This window comes from Cnephaeus nilssonii (assembly GCF_951640355.1).
Source record: "Cnephaeus nilssonii genome assembly, chromosome: 1".
Classification (NCBI taxonomy): Eukaryota; Metazoa; Chordata; class Mammalia; order Chiroptera; family Vespertilionidae; genus Cnephaeus; species Cnephaeus nilssonii.
In genome coordinates this window covers 68,700,667-68,716,826 of record NC_137072.1, presented here as the reverse complement: position 1 = coordinate 68,716,826, position 16,160 = coordinate 68,700,667, and the positions used below count along the sequence as shown (strand labels likewise).

The window sequence follows — 16,160 nt, the reverse complement described above, 5'->3', positions numbered from 1 at the left end:
CTGTGGACTGAAGGGTCCCGGGTTCAATTCCGGTCAAGGGCAGATGCCTGGGTTGCGGACTTGATCCCCAGTAAGGGGCCGTGCAAGAGGCAGCCTATCAGTAATTATCATCATTGATGTTTCTATCTCTCTACCTCTCCCTTCCTCTCTGAAATCAATAAAAATATATTTTTTTAAAATTAATAATAAATAAATAAGTAAAATAAGCAAATGAGCAGGTACACATAGTCTTTTTATTCTTATATATAAGGAAGGTAACATGGTGTAGTAGAAAGAACTAAGCTAGTACTCTGACAACCTATTTACAAATCTTAATTCTGCCTGTTTTTAATTGTGTGATGTTGAGAGGTTTGGTATTACTCTTTATGTTGGAACAGAATTTCTCATCCTCTGCACTCTTGACATTTGTGCCAAATAATTCTCCACCTTTCTGAGTCTCAGTTTCCTGTTCTGCAAAATCATACCTCTCCCACTTAGCCACTTGACAAGGTCATTGGCAAATCAGATATAAAAGTGACCTACAAATGGTATAGTTAGTCAAAGGTTCCAGTTAGGTACAATTAAAGATCACTTTTTGTTCACAGCTCTCTAATCGTTCAACAAGCAGGCTATAAACTCTATAAAGACATGGACCAAGAGTCCTACCACATTTGTATTTTTCAAAGTGGCCAGCACATCCATGGCACATAGTAGGGACCAGTAATTAAACAAAAAGATAAAACTCTTATTAAGCGATCAGCATTGTACTAAGTCTTGTGGGAAAACGTGAAAGCAAGTTCACAATGCAGTTGCTGTCCTCAAAGGGATAGGAGACCAGACCAACAGCTCTGCCACCACCAGGGAGCAGTGAGCAGAGATGGTTTCCCAGGCTTAGGGAACAGGGACTGCTCGTCGCACCAGCCAAGTTCATCTCTTCAGAGAGAGAGCTGGAAGCCGTGGAGATGCAGGCTCAGCCCCATATCTGGCACATAGTAAGCACTCAATGATTTTGTACTGAAATTATGCACTTAGTTATTTGGGAAATTAGAGATTTCTTTCAGACTGAATTTCTCCTGTTCAAACCACAGTCTGTTCCCACTTTAATAAGTGCATCACTTCAACGGGATGCTAGTGGAAGAAGCTATTAGACATAGACGGGAGGCTCTGGATAAAGTGAGGAGATTGATGCCCAGTGCTTTGGCACAGCTTATTCAGAAAGGCTAGAAGGTTAAGTCCTTTGCAACATAACCTAGCTCAAATTTAAAGTATATTTTATATGATTAAGAACTCTAAATGGCAAGCCTTTACAGGGTTTGTTTCATAAGTATCTAATTCTCCATTCAACAAAACCATGAAGGGAGTTTGTTCTGATGTGAGCCAAATATAGATTTTTAACAGGTACCAAGTTTGTAATTTTACTTTATATTTCAGTTTTCCTTCTTGCAACGAATTGGTGGCTAATACTTTTACCCTAGTTCCCTTTGCTCTATCTTTATTTCTTCAATTATTTATTTAATATCATTGTATTTTATGCATTTTGGTAAGCTGCCTCAAATCCCTTCTGAACTAAGTCCATGTATAAATAAACAAATAAGGCGTTGGCAGCTAATTAAAAATTTTAATGGGAAAATCTTCTTTAATTTTTAATAGACTTCAGTGAAAATTGTTTTCATGGGTAGAATTTATAAGTTTGTATGCTTGCTTTGTGGGAGGTCTATGGCACACAGGACTACCAATTAATTATTCCTGTTGTTTGCTTCTCTGTCTGTGTGCGCACATAACCTAAGAGTCCTGGTGACCACGCTGCCTCTGTGTTGGTGGAGTTAATGGCTTCTGTGGCTTCTATATGTCTGGGAGCATGAGAGAATCTGTAGAAAGACCTCCAAGTTCCCAGCTTTAAGCTATGTGTGTGGTCGTTAGATGGGGGTTGCAGGAGAGAAAGAAGTAGAAAACTAAAAACTCCTAGGAAGGAAGCATCTCTCCTCTGTATCCAGCCACCAAGCCTGAAACAAAATTGACTTGGAGGCCAATGACTCTTGCTAGAAGGGCTGAAAACCTGCTGAGAGGTTCTTATGCAGAACCTAACAGATAAAGAGAACAGTATGTCACTGGTAACCAGTCATCTCCAGGCTCTTGCTCCACATCTGTCTATTTTCTCATTGTCTGACTTACTGAATTAGGCTATAAGTACTCACCATTCTGTCCATAGTGCCTGGCTCCTGGTAGAAAGTCATACTTAAGTGGTGGGTGGGTGGATGGGTGGATGATGAATTGTCTTCACAGATTATCTTGTATCAGGAACTTGTGTCATATCATCCAGAAGATACATTTGAAGGAGCTGTTTAAGTAGTGTACACTTGTCTGAGGTGTTTTATTCTTCCCGGTAGGTCCTGGATAGCATTTACTTCAGCCGGAGGTTCCACGTGCGTTGTGTGGCAAAGGCTGTAGACAAAGTGGGTCATGTGGGGACCCCCTTAAGGAGCAACATTGTTACCATCGGGACAGACAGCGCCATCTGCCACACCCCCGTGGTGGCTGGGACAGCCAGAGGCTTCCAGGCTCAGTCCTTCATCGCAACCTTGAAATACCTGGATGTCAAACACAAGGAGCATCCGAACAGGTCAGGCTGGTGGTGCTTTCCACAATGACGGGGCGGAGAGCTCTTCTCTGTGTGTCCTCTAGGCAGAGCGGGTCTAAGAGTGATGCTTTAGCAAAACAGGTGGAGTGGTGAGGCATGCTTCAGAAAAACTTTCTGGCCCCTTGCCTGCCCTAGCCTCATTTCTCTCACCTTGACATTTTCCCCTGCCAGTCCACTGCAGAGAATCACTGCAACTTCCCCAGGGCTTCAAACTCTTTTAGGTGGCGTGCCCCGCCATGCTGCTACTCCTGACTCCAACTCCCCCGCCCCCTCCCACTCAGTGTAGTTAGATCTAGTTGTCCTACTATACTTGGCTCAGGGCATATCTTTTAGGAACTTCTCATTATCTCCTCCCATTTCATTTGGAAAGAGCCTCCTTCCAGCTCTCCTGGCACCCAGGTGCCTCTTTCATTCTCTCTCTGTTCTGATAGTAGATGGTGAGGGCAGGGACCATGAGTATTTATTTTGCACCCCCTGTGCCTAGGACAGTGCTTCTTGGCACCACAGAGGACATATGTGCTTTTATATTTCCCTGTGCCACCTGATTTCGATGAAAGATGAATACTTTCATTTTTGCATAGCAAAAAAAAATGAAAAAGAATTTATGTGTGTTGCACATATTCATTAAACCTCACAGTGTTTATATGTGTGCCTTTATGAGCAACTGAGTTCAGGGAAAGGGGCTCATTTGCATGGAAAAAAACAACAGATTTGAATATATAGCTAAGAATAGGCAAATCCTTCTTTTGTTCTAACAGAATAAACTTTGTCTTTGTTAAAAAGCAATAACAGAAGTACCCAGGGCACTACTGACCAAGAGCCATCCTGTTCATGTCCCAGAATTCTAATTCCTCTTATAAATGTGTGCCTTTGCTCTGAGAGATAAGCTGTAAACTCAAAATGCACCTCAATAAACATTCTGAAAATTTAAACTTGTACAATGAAAAAAAAAATACACAGCCAGTAAGTACAGGTCCACTGTGGTGCAGTCTCAACCAATATTTATTAGGCTTATATTTTATTTAGAATTGTATACTATGTGCTCTAGAGAAACAAAAGAAGTGAAGGAAATGGTCTGGTCCTCAGAGTAGGGAGGCAGGGAAACATACAAGAAATAGCAGCCAGTATAAGTAAATTACAGAGGTTCTGGTGCAAAGGCACTCAGAGGCTGAGGAATGTAGATCACAGGAGAGCGTATTGCTCACTGATGCCCATGAGGAGAGGGATGGTCTTTCAGCTGGGAGGCACAGGATGAGGAGTAGGATATTACTACTCTACGATATTTTCTTGGATAGAGATCTTGGCCTTAGCGTGTAAGAGCTCAATGATGTCTTTTATTTTAATATTTATTTTTAAAACATATTTTTAAAGAAACATGAATGTTGACCCCACCCAACCCCCTCACACTCACTGTGACAGAAGGAAAGCCTATAGCCGTCAGCACCGATAGCAATCATTCAGCTCTGGCTCATGAGGTAACAAAGCTTCCATTTAAAGCAAAAGAAAGCTTTAAAGTAATTTGTGGTTGTAATGTTATCTTTTCTTGTATTGAACAAAAAAAATCTATACTTCTTGATTGCTATTAGTCCTGAGTCTGAAGGCTGAAGGATCTCTTGGGAGAAGAAAACAACCCTATGTGTGCATCAGACCCTCATGTTCAGAGAGAAACCTTAAAACATGGAGAGCTTTGGGAAACAAACACACAAAAAATTGGGAAATTCACTGGTGAAGACACAGTGGGTTTGGAGAAAGAAATGTACCCTGTGAACTGCTTACAGCATGCACCTAAACACTTGGTTCTGCCATTTTCCCCCCTTAGAATCCACATTTCGGTGCAGATCCCACACCAGGATGGAATGCTGCCCCTCATCTCCACGATGCCCTTGCACAACCTGCATTTCCTGTTGTCCGAGTCCATCTACAGACACCAGCACATCTGCTCCAATCTCATCACCACCCGCGATCTGAGAGGCATCTCAGGTGAGGGATGCCTTCCATGCTGGCTTACCCGCTCCCGCACAGTGCAGTGGCCCCTACAGGTGCGGCTGAGTGAACCCTGCTCTTCATTGTTTCCCAGACCCATGACGCACAGGATTAGTGGATTTCCTTCTTAGCAGGCAACCAAACCTAAGCAGCTCAGACAGGGATATGAATAGGAAAAACCAGGGACTTTGGAATCAAACCAACTTAGATTCCCATCCTTAGTCCACTACCTGTACAACTGAACAAAAATAGCTGGACCTCCCCAAGTGAAGGTGAGGATTAAATGCATTAGCATTTTTTAAATTTATTCACTTATTTTTTTTAATCTACAGTTTGCAGTCAATATTATTTTGTATTAGTTCCAGATGTACAGCATAGTGGTTAGCCAATCATATACTTTACAAAGTGTTCCCCCTGATATTTCCAGTACCCACCTGGCACCACCATACGTAGTTATTACAATATTATTGACTATATTCCCTGTGCCATACTTTGCATCCCCGTGACTATTTTGTAACTACCGATCTGTACTTCTCAATCCCGTCACCTTTTTCACCCAGTCCTCCAAGCCTCCTCCCCTCTGGCAACCATCAGTCTGTTCTCGGTATCTAGGAGTCTGTTTCTGTTTTGTTTGTTCATTTGTATTATTCTTTAGGTTCCACAAACAAGTGAAATCATTTGGTATTTGTCTTTCTCTGACTGACTTAAATGCATTGGCGTTTTTAAAGCGCCAACGATGGTACATTTTCGTTCTTTCCCTTCCCTTTAGTGAGCATGTTATGATCTGTGCCCGTAAATCGCATTACCACAGCCTCTTTAGGAAGCTCAAGTGCAGATCTTACCTGTTCTGGGATGGGTTCTCCAGGAGCAGGAGCAGAGATGGAGTCAGGGACCAAGATGAAAGGGAAGGAGAGGAAGCAGGATTGGACAGAGAGAGAAGTCCAGCTGCAGTGCAGCCTGATGAAGCCTGGACTAGCTAGTTCTTGAGGGAGCTTTGGAGAGAGCCCACGAGTCAGACTTGTCCTATTGTCAGCCCCAAGGGACAGACCTTTCTACCCGCCTTGCTCAGTCACTGGATACTGGCCGCCCCAGCCAGGGCGTGACCTCGGGCTGAGTGGCTCTGTGGCTGACACAGACCCAGAGGAGCTGACGGCTGGGGTGTGCCTCTCCCACAGCAGACTTACTAAGAATGGTCCTTTCCCATTGACTTTAGCAAGTGCCCACTAAATGCGCTCTTCCTGCCGTCACACTGATGAATTATTTAACAGTGTTTTTGAAGATAGAAAAGCAGTCATATACTCTTTCATATTCATTAAGCATCACTTTGGGTAGTGACGGTCTTCATATAGTAGAAATCAGTTGAGTGTAAATTATTCCTAAGTCACTGAGCTACACATGAAAGCTTAATCGCTCCACATATGTAGCTAGAGAAAGAAACATACTATGTTCATAGGCTGAAAGTTTGCACCTCTTTCTACTCAAATAATTAAATTCAACATGTGTGAATTGAGATCCTGGTCCTCGTGGGGCAGTTGGTTGGGTGCTGAAGAAATGCATCCACATTTTCAGAATACTAGAGTTCTTTTAGTACTCTAAAAATCTCAACCCTAATATTCTGAAATTGTATCTGTGTCTAGCCCTCCGCTGCATAAAGGTCTTCCTTAATTTAAAGTAGTTCAGTTGCTTGGCAGCATTTGATCCAATAATTTTTGCCTGTGGCAGGGAAGGTTTAGTCAGACATCATTAGCGAACTATTTACTCATTAACACAAAATTAAGACCTTTTTTCCCAAGCGTTCAGGAACTTTGTGGGGTGGAGAAGGCATAGACAGATGTTTGTTGGCTTTTCATAAAAGCTATTTTATAAAAATCAGTCTTAAAAAATTGGTCTGAGAAAAATAATAACTCATCAACAGATTATCCATATAGGAAACCCATTTCTTCAAGGGCTGATTGTGAAGCACAGAACCAGACTTGCCAGGTGTGGCAAAGCTTCAATGTGTTTTCTTATCCAAGATAAGCAGGGCCACCGAGCTGAGGTCTTCATTTATGGTATCATTTGTTCCCCTGTTCTTCCCAGGTTCCTGCAGCCCCTTAGAGGAGTCTATGAACCCAGGCACTCTAACACGTGGCAGCAGGCAGCTAACCAATGCCCATCCACTTCTTGTTGTGTGTGTTGGGAGTCCTGGGTTGTTCTATTAATAGAGTCTCGGATGGAGGGAAAACTCTATCAGTCTCAGAGGAATGTCTCCCTTCTCGCCACCCAGCTCCTGGGCAGCCAGCGAGGGCAAGTCTGCACACTGGGTTACTGTTTCTTGTCCCCCACCCCCCACAGAAGCAGGGTTCCTGGACGACAAGGTCTACGACAGCACGGCCATGGGGCCTGGCTATGACCGCCCCTTCCAGTTTGACCCCAGTGTCCGGGAGCCCAAGACCATCCAGCTCTACAAACACCTCAACCTGAAGAGCTGTGTCTGGACCTTTGATGCCTATTACGACATGACTGAGTTAATTGACGTCTGTGGGGGGTCCGTAACTGCTGACTTCCAGGTGGGTGCACCGGGGCTTGTCTGAAGGCTGTGCACTGGGTGCCATGTGAACCTGTTTGTTCCTAAAGCGCTTTAGTTAACACTTTGCATCCAGTGGCTCCCAGCACGGGGCCAACGAACTAAGGGAGTCTGTGTAAGTCCCTCAAGTGAGACCTCAGTGGTAGTGCCGCCAGAGAGAGTCCTCTAAATCTACTAATTGGACCCGTGGTATGGAAAATGTTCAAATTAATGTGGAAAAAGCGTACTGTCTGGCACACTCGTTTATATAAAAATAGAATGCTTACTTTTCTGAGTATATATGTTTTTTCCTCTGGGTATATTTTGGAAAGCCAAAAAGATTTATATTTTATGGTAGAGTATTCCCTTCCCCACCTGGGGAAATGAGTCAAAATGACAGGTAAGTAGAACACTGTCATCCTAAGACTAAGGGAGAGATAATTTTTTAAAACACCTTGATTTTATATCTATTCAAAACTGACAACCCTTGTAAATATAGACCCTTTTAATAGTCATTAAACATAGTGACAAAGGAAAATTTTATAGCAAGAAGCCACTTGGGGGGCCGTTATATCAAAGGGACTAGACTAATGCATCTTCATGGGAAAAATAATTCTAAAGTATGTTCTCAATGAACTGAAAATTACATGTGGTCTTCATTTCAAATCAGGTTTAACCACACTGATAGAGGGAACTTATAGAGGGACTTAGACTAATCATTTTGGAAAAGTGCCTTTGCATCAAATTTGTTTTGTTTGTGGTGCCTCTCATTTTGCTTAACTCTCATTTTATGTACACTACTGCCCTCTACTGAGTAGAATTTTAAGGCATGCTTAGGTTTTCTTTTTACCACTGCAATTCTATACCCTCCATTCACTTTTGAAAATGCAAAACTGAATGATTGGTTCTTCCCAGGCCCCTCAAAAGTTAGTATTCTTCATGATTTTACTTTAATTATGTTTCAGGCTATTTTTGTTCAGACTATGCTTGAAAATCTCAAAGATAAGGATCTTCTATGTCCCACTTCTTAAACCAACATAGGAAGAATATATACATAGAAATACTTCATCATTGTCTGTTTTCTTTTTGTTTTAATCCTCCCAAAAACATGCTTAGAGAGAGAGAGAGAGAGAGAGAGAGAGAGAGAGAGAGAGAGAGAGAGAGAGAGGAAGGGAGAGAAAAAGAGACAGAGACAGAGACAGAGAGAAACACATCGATTGGTTGCCTTCCATATGCTCTCCAACTGGGGATCAAACCTACAACCCAGGTATGTGCCCTGACCAGGAATCAAACCAGCAAACTTTCAGTGCACAGGATGATGCTCAACCAACTAAGCCACTCTGGCTGGGCCATTGTCTGTTTCTTTAAAAATAGTTGAAACAGCTGATATATGTTTGAAAGACTAGAGAACTTAGAACCAAGCCCTACTTCATATCTTTGTCAAATATCAATAGACTTGAATGAAACATAACCTCTCTGGACCTCCTCTGAAATAGTCACTAATAATCTCAATATTAGAAGACATCTAACACATCTGGCACAAGATAACTATACAGTAATAGTAATCAGGGATGTTTTTCTTTTTAAAGTTTATTAATTAATATGAAAGTTAAAGGAGAATAAACAGAAACAGAGGAGGAAAAATTAATTTTGCCCATTAACTCAAGAAGTTATGGAGATTCTAATATCAGAGATTTTTAAATGAATATGGAATTAGTAGAGTATTTGGAAAAATTCAGTGCCAAATTTTAAATCCCTTATAACATTGAATATGAAAACATACTTTAGAAAAATAAAGTTTGATGTCCTAAATAATAAAGCATTTGCCTCTTTTCTTATTTACTCATGGAAACACCCTACATTTGTATTTTCAAACCAAAAAAAAAAAAGTATAAGTTCCATAGTGTATTTGGCCAGTGAAAAAATAAAATTGTTTTAGACTAAATTTTTTGTTATAAAAGAAACATATATTTATGAAGAAAAATAGAAAACATTTTAAAATGAATAAACCAACTCCCCACTCATACACACATATGCACTTAGCCTCCACGTGAAGCCTTCTGCTCATGTTATCTTTTCATCCAGTTTTTGTTCATTGCATGGTAAAATGAAAACAGGAATTCCCTTAGGAAGTACGATGTTCTACCTTTTCAAAGTTATTTCAACACAGCGTTGTATGAGGTGGCAAATTATCCAAGCATACGTAGCTCTGAGCCCTCGGTAAGTTTCCTATAAATGAGCTGCGAGTGCTCACTGAAACATCCAAGTCAGCCACACATTCATCCCTGGGATCCGGACCTGGGCATCTTCCCAAGTGGGGTTAATTCAGGCTCTCCTACAGGTCACTGGAAAGTGCGGTCAGTGAGGGGCTGCTGTGTACTGACAGTACATCCCAGGTCTGTGTGTTCAGCTCTTTAGGAATAGCTGTGAAACTGTAAAATCTCAGCCAAGGCTTTCAGCGATTGAACAGTGGAAACAAAGCTCCTTCTCACTCTTTGAAAGTCTTTGTTCAAGCGCCACCTCCTCAGAAAAGCCTTCCCAGATTACCCTACCTAGGAAGCACCCTGGCCACTTCCCATCCCTTTATTTATTTTTTAAGTTGACGTATCTTCCTTACTAGACCGTAGGCTCCGTAAGGGCAGTCATTTAGCTCTTTCCACTTTGAGGGCCCAGCTCCTTAGCCTGGTACCTGCCACAGTCGTGGGCACTTGATTAATAATTGTTGAGTGAGTGACTAATGGAGGGAGTGGAGATTGAGCTGAGATGTGATGACCGTCTGCCCTTTTATCCCAGGGAAGAAATAACCTCCCTGTGTGCACTCCGTTTGCTTGGCAGGTGAGAGACTCGGCCCAGTCGTTCCTGACCGTGCACGTGCCTCTCTATGTGTCCTACATCTACGTGACGGCCCCCAGGGGCTGGGCCTCCTTGGAGCACCACACCGAGATGGAGTTTTCCTTCTTCTATGACACTGTTCTCTGGAGAACAGGTACACCCACTGGCGTCTTCACTGTTCCTACCTTATGCTCCAGCAAGATTAAAAGAAAAAATAAGGACTGACGTTTAATAGTAGCTGCATTCTTCATCCTATTGTTCTATGTCCAGTCCAAGGAGGGCTGCTTGGAGTCTGGGAAGTATAGATCTGTGGTTCCTGAAAAAGAAGGAGGTCCATCCATGTTGATGTTGATGCTGGAAGACCTCCAGGGCTGAGAAATTGGGCGCAGGTAGCGAGGGGCCCAGAGTAGAGGATGGCAAGTGACAGATGGGTCCTGTACTGCCCGTTAGGGTCCCAAGGAGTGTGTGTTCTTTTGGAGCGTAATCATGTTCATTCTCTTTTTAGCTAAAAAATGGTGGGATTCACATTTGAGGAGCAAAAGGAATCTTCAAATTTGATACATGGAAATTGAAACATATATCAAAAGACACTTAGCTCACTTTATTTGTCTGGCTTAGAGTTGTTTGTTCTTTGTGGCACTCTTCAAAGTTAAAAAAAAAAAAAAGGGACTTTAATCCTACTATTACTTCAGGGATTTCAATGCTGAATTTTTAAAATGACCTTCACCTCAGGCTTGGATTGGTGACAGCCCCTCAGCTGGGAGCTCACGCCTTACTCATGTCTCCCCCACCCACCTTCTCCCCCTGCTACCACATGAATGCCCCTTAAAACTGCATGATCCCCCTCCATTCACTCCAGTGGGTCTTATTTTTTTGCCTTTTCCCCATTTTCAGTGTCCTAGGCTTCAAAAATTACCCCCAATTCATTTCCCTTCCTTCTCCTGCTCTCACTCTCCCTCCGGCCTTCCCAGCGGTGATTTTACTGGATCCGAGGCAGGTATGCTAAAAGGCTGCAGGAACTTTCTTCACATGGGCCTTATTTCTAGTCATAGAAAGTATAGCCTGTTCTTCTGTTAAATGATTTAAGCTCAAATCATTTATTTCCATTATATTTCTCATAGGAAAATAACTTCAGGAAATTTTCATACTTTGGGTTAGTTAAGTCCTTGAGCTTTGGTTTGTTTTCTTTAATGTTTTCTCCCCTTTCTTTGGTTACTCTTTAATTTTTGGTCAAACTGAACTCCTTGGTATCATGATTGCAGCTGCACTTGCTGAAGCTACATCTTACTCATGACATGCCATTGTATCTGGCCCTCTAGGCTAACCTTTAATTCTTCATTGGCTTGAATATTGAATACAAGCACCAAGACTTTGTCTAGGGTTTTGTTAAGTCCTAAAAGGTGTCCCGGTGGGGAACAGAAACTATACTGTGAAGCAGATGTGTGGTAACCACATCCTGGAGGAAAGCTGATATAAGATGTTTTAGGAACCACTTTTTTTCTGAGCTCTGGGCTAGAGGCCCTGCATCTGGGCCAGTGGCACTTACAGGAACTGTGGAAAAGAACGAAGTAGAATGAACTGTCCAGATGTTTAGAGACATTTAATTGGCAAATGTCTCTAAATAGATTCTATGTTTATGTGAATATATAATTTTTTCCTTAAGCTACATTCAAAAACTGTATATGTTTACTTAGAGGTGTCACTGGGGAAACTTCCATGTAGGTTACTGTCCGGGAGGTCTTCTCCACACCCTAACTTGGATGTTTTGTGTATGGTTGCCTGCCTAGGAATCCAGACAGACAGCGTGCTCTCTGCAAGGCTTCAGATACTAAGAATCTATATTCGAGAGGATGGCCGACTCGTCATTGAATTCAAGACCCATGCCAAATTCAGAGGTAATGTCAGGGCTGTTGTTCTCCTCAACTTTATTTTATTTTATTTAGTTGTGTGTTGTTGTTTTTTAATTTTATTGACTTTTAGAGAGAGGGAGAGAAACGTCTATCAGCTGCCTCCTGCACACCCCCTACAGGACATCGAGCCTGAAACCCTTACTGGGAATTGAACCAGCAACCTTTCAGGATAGCAGACAATGCCCAACCAACTGAGCCACACTGGTCAGGGCTCTCCTCAACTTTTTATTAAGAAACATTTTGAATATAGAGAAAAGTTTAAAGACCAGAACAATTAAAAGAAAATTCAGTAGTTGTTAACCTTTTGCTATGTGTGTGTGCACATACAAACATGCAAACACATTTTTTGTCACAACATTTGGCAGGCTGCATGTCAAGTTACCCTAAGTCCTTCAGCAGCCCTCTCCTGAGAACAAGGACATTCTCCTACATATCGCAATAGCATGACTGCATCCAAGATATTTGACTTGCTCCAATGATATCAAGTCCCTAATCATATTTTCCCCTTGTACCCAAAATGTCTTTTCTACTTGTTTTTATGAGTTTATATTTATTTTATATCTGTTTATATAAAAGGAAGAATCTAATCAAGATTCATGTTACATTTTAATTGTTGTGCCTTTTAATATAGCTTCTTTTAATCTAGAATAGTCTCCCTACTTTTGTTTGTTCATGACCCCATATGACTGCAGTCTTAAGAACAGAGGTGCCTTGCTGAGTAACATTTACCTTTTCAATCAAATTTATAATTGTCTCCCTCCACCAAGGACTTGAGTGGTGCTAAATGAGATATTTTTAATCCAAATTTGGTATTTCTATTTATGAACCGCTGAGACCTTTCTAAGGTTAAGAAACATGTTGGTTGGAATTCAATGCTAAGTTTATTCCATGTGGATTATCACAGAAGGACCCCTACTCTTATGGATGTCCTCATTAGCCCCATTTCCACAAGGCACGTTCATATTATGTACAAATCTCTGGGGTCATAATGGCCATCACAAGTAGGATGGTGGACTGAAGGGAGGTGCTAAGCTGTCCCCGCCAGTGTAGAATATATGCTAAGGACAAGAGGGTGGATATTACCTGAACTGTTTCATTGAAGACTACTAATTCAGTTCTAAGATGTGTAGGACTTCTCGGTAAGTACGATAAAGCTCACAAGGAAGTATGTGCTTTCCCTTTAAATAGGGCAGTTTGTGATGGAGCACCACACCCTGCCAGATGTGAAGTCTTCCATAACGACTCCAGACCACCTGGGAGGAATGGAATTTGGCCTGCAGCTGCTGTGGAGTGCGCAGACCTTTGATTCTCCTTATCAACTCTGGAGAGCCACAAGCTCTTACAACAGGTGAATACAGGGTAGAGGCGCTCACGGGTAGGACTGACATGTTTGCAGGTCCTTTTAGGAGCTTGGGAAATAGAGCTTTTCTTCAAAGGCTGGATTTCTTTCTTTTTAAATTTATTTGGGTGACATTGGTTAATAAAATTATAGGTTTCAAGGTACATTTCTATGATACATGATCTGTATGTTGTATTGTGTGCCCACCACCCAAAGTCAAATCATTTTCTGTCACCAAATATTTGTCCCCCTTTACCACCTCACCCTCACCCTCCCTCCCTCTGGTAACCACTATACCTATTGTCTGTGTCTATGAGTTTTTCTTCGTTTTTCTTGTTTGTTTATTTGTTGCTTTCAGTTTCATATCCCACATGTGAGTGAAATCATATGGTTCTTGACTTTTTCTGTCTGACTTATTTCTGGCTTAACATGATATCCTCAAGGTCCATCCACATTGTTGCAAATGGGAGTATTTCATTTTTTCTTATGGTTAGCTAAATGGTATTCCATGGTAGATATGTACTACATTCTTTTTATCCAATCATCTAATTTCTATTTTAAAAGGAGGATGGATAGAAACAACACTGGCTAATAGAGAAGAAAGCAAATATAGCTCAGATGCGTTTCTGAAAAACAAAACAAAACAAAAACAGGAAGGTATTCACTTCATTCTAAGGGTAAGACCAGGCAGAGCATACATGACTTTTACTCACATTCCATTGGCTAGAATTTAATTATATGGTTCTTCTGCCTGCAAGGGAAGCTGGGGAATGTGCCAACTAAAACCTTAGTGTAAAAAGGGAATTTCATTCCAGTTGCCTCAGGCAGAGACAATTCAGGATCTCTGATTATTAGGTCCACATGTCAGTCCTTATGGCCCAATGCCCTATAAAATAAATAACAATATGTATTCCTTCTCACACCCAACACAGAGGTAGAATAGAAATTGGATAGATACAGTAAATTATCTCATTTGTAAAAGGGAAAAATAGGAAAAACAAAAAAGTATTACCATGAGAAGAATAGTGGGAAACCAGGAGTCTGTCATACATAATATTATCCCCATGTTGTAGACTGTGAAAGTAAGATCTATATTTGCCATGGAGATGTTATTCTAGCTTTAGAGTTAAGAAGTGACAGATTGCCCTAAGAATTATTTTTAAAAAGATTTATTTAATTATAAATTTTTGGTCTTTTCAGAGAGAGGAGGAAGAGGGAGAAACAGAGAGAGATATTTGTTGTTCCACTTATTTACGCATTCATTGGTTGGTTACTGTATGTACCCTGACTGGGGATGGAACCCACAACCTTGTGTTTATTGGGATGATGCTCTAACCAACTTAGCTACCCAGCCGGGGCCATGAACTTTTGGTCTTCTGTGAGGTATTTTTGTGTGTAATGATTCCTTTGAAATCATTATCATGAGATTATGCATGTAATTTGTCCCGATTTATCGCTGAGAAACTGTCCTCTTTAAATCCTCTGCTGACTCCCCACCACCTATTACAGTCCAACTCTTTGTACAAGGCCATCCCCTCCCTTCTAGCCTCATCTCAAATCCAGCCTTCTCACCACATTCAATATCTCACCAAGCCCTAAACCCACAGCCCATCTGTACCCCCTGCCTCTGCAGTTCCCTCTGCCTTTCCCACTTCCTTCCTCTTACAAAACTCCAACTCCTCTGAGCCACAACTCAAATGCTGACCCTCTGTGACACCTTCCCTGACTCCCTTTCAGTGCTAGAAGCTCCTCCCCCTTGTTCCCACTTTGTTCCAGCTTCTACTATGACCCAGTTCATCCTATATAATAAAAGCCTAATATGCTAAGTGTCCGGTCGACCGGTTGGCCATCCAACCAATCAAAGTATAATATGCTAATGATATGCTAAGGTACCTCAACCGTTTGCTATGATGTGCACTGACCACCAGGGAGCAGACGCTCCAACCGGTAGGTTAGCTTGCTGCTGGGATCCAGCCAATCAGGACTGAGCGAGACGGGCCGGACACGCCTTGGAGCCCTCCCGCGGCTGGCCAACCTCCCGCATCCCTCTCCGGCCCCAGTTGTGCACCGGTGGGGTCCCTCGGCCTGTCCTGTGCTCTCTTGCAGTCCGGGACCCCTCAGGGATTGTTGGAGAGCCGGTTTTGGCTCGATTCCACAGGCCAGGCCAAAGGACCCCACTGGTGCATGAATTCATGCATTGGGCCTCTAGTTATAATGGTCTAAATAGACTCTCATTTTCCACTAGATTGTGAGCTTCCCAAGGGTAAAAGACATGTTTATTTTCTATTGAATCCCCAGAACTGTAGGTTTTAGCACATGTAGGTCCTGAATAAACATCCTGTAGGAGATTCTATTTGCAGTAAGGAGATAAAATATATAGAAACATTTTCAAAGTGAAGAACAACACCACAAATTCTGTGCTCTGTGCACGGTGAGAGACATTGAAGCCCAAGGCCATGGTTGTCCAGGGAATGGAGAGCCCAGGATGGGCTGGGAGCTGAGCACAGCTTCCTGGGGGAGGTGGGGCAACTGGTGCTCCAGGTTTTGATGTGGGAAATGTCTAGTTTTTACAAAGGAGGGGAAAAGAGCTGTATGATTAAAGACCTGCATCTAGGACAGTGTTTGGCATATTGGCAGGGATAGTGAAGAAATTAACTTAAATGGTACTTAAGGATGGGGAAAAGTGGGGCTGTGAGCCCGAGAGACCATGCAATTTGTCTTGCATTCATTTGTCTAACAAATATTTATTAAGCCTTTGCTATGTGTCAGTGAACAAAATAAATATCCCTGCATGCAGCACTACGAGTAAGAAGACACAAGAGTAGGAATAACATGTAAATATAAGTATAACATGTTAGAAGGTGGTGAGTGCTGTGGGAAAATAATGGTACAGAGCAGGGTAAGGGGACTCGGGAGAAGGGGATAATGTCATTT

At 42.0% G+C, this 16,160-nt stretch overlaps 1 protein-coding gene across 2 annotated transcripts in view; it reads left to right on the top strand.

The window, feature by feature from the left end:
• Window positions 1-16,160, top strand: part of FRAS1 (Fraser extracellular matrix complex subunit 1) — a 439,997-nt gene that overhangs the window by 406,597 nt on the left and 17,240 nt on the right. For both annotated transcript variants that reach the window (XM_079772302.1, XM_079772303.1), the window contains exons 64-69: window positions 2,367-2,599; window positions 4,437-4,597; window positions 6,935-7,149; window positions 9,981-10,131; window positions 11,765-11,872; window positions 13,076-13,235. In XM_079772302.1, coding sequence (XP_079628428.1) covers window positions 2,367-2,599; window positions 4,437-4,597; window positions 6,935-7,149; window positions 9,981-10,131; window positions 11,765-11,872; window positions 13,076-13,235 — 1,028 coding nt within the window. The remainder of the gene's footprint in view (window positions 1-2,366; window positions 2,600-4,436; window positions 4,598-6,934; window positions 7,150-9,980; window positions 10,132-11,764; window positions 11,873-13,075; window positions 13,236-16,160) is intronic.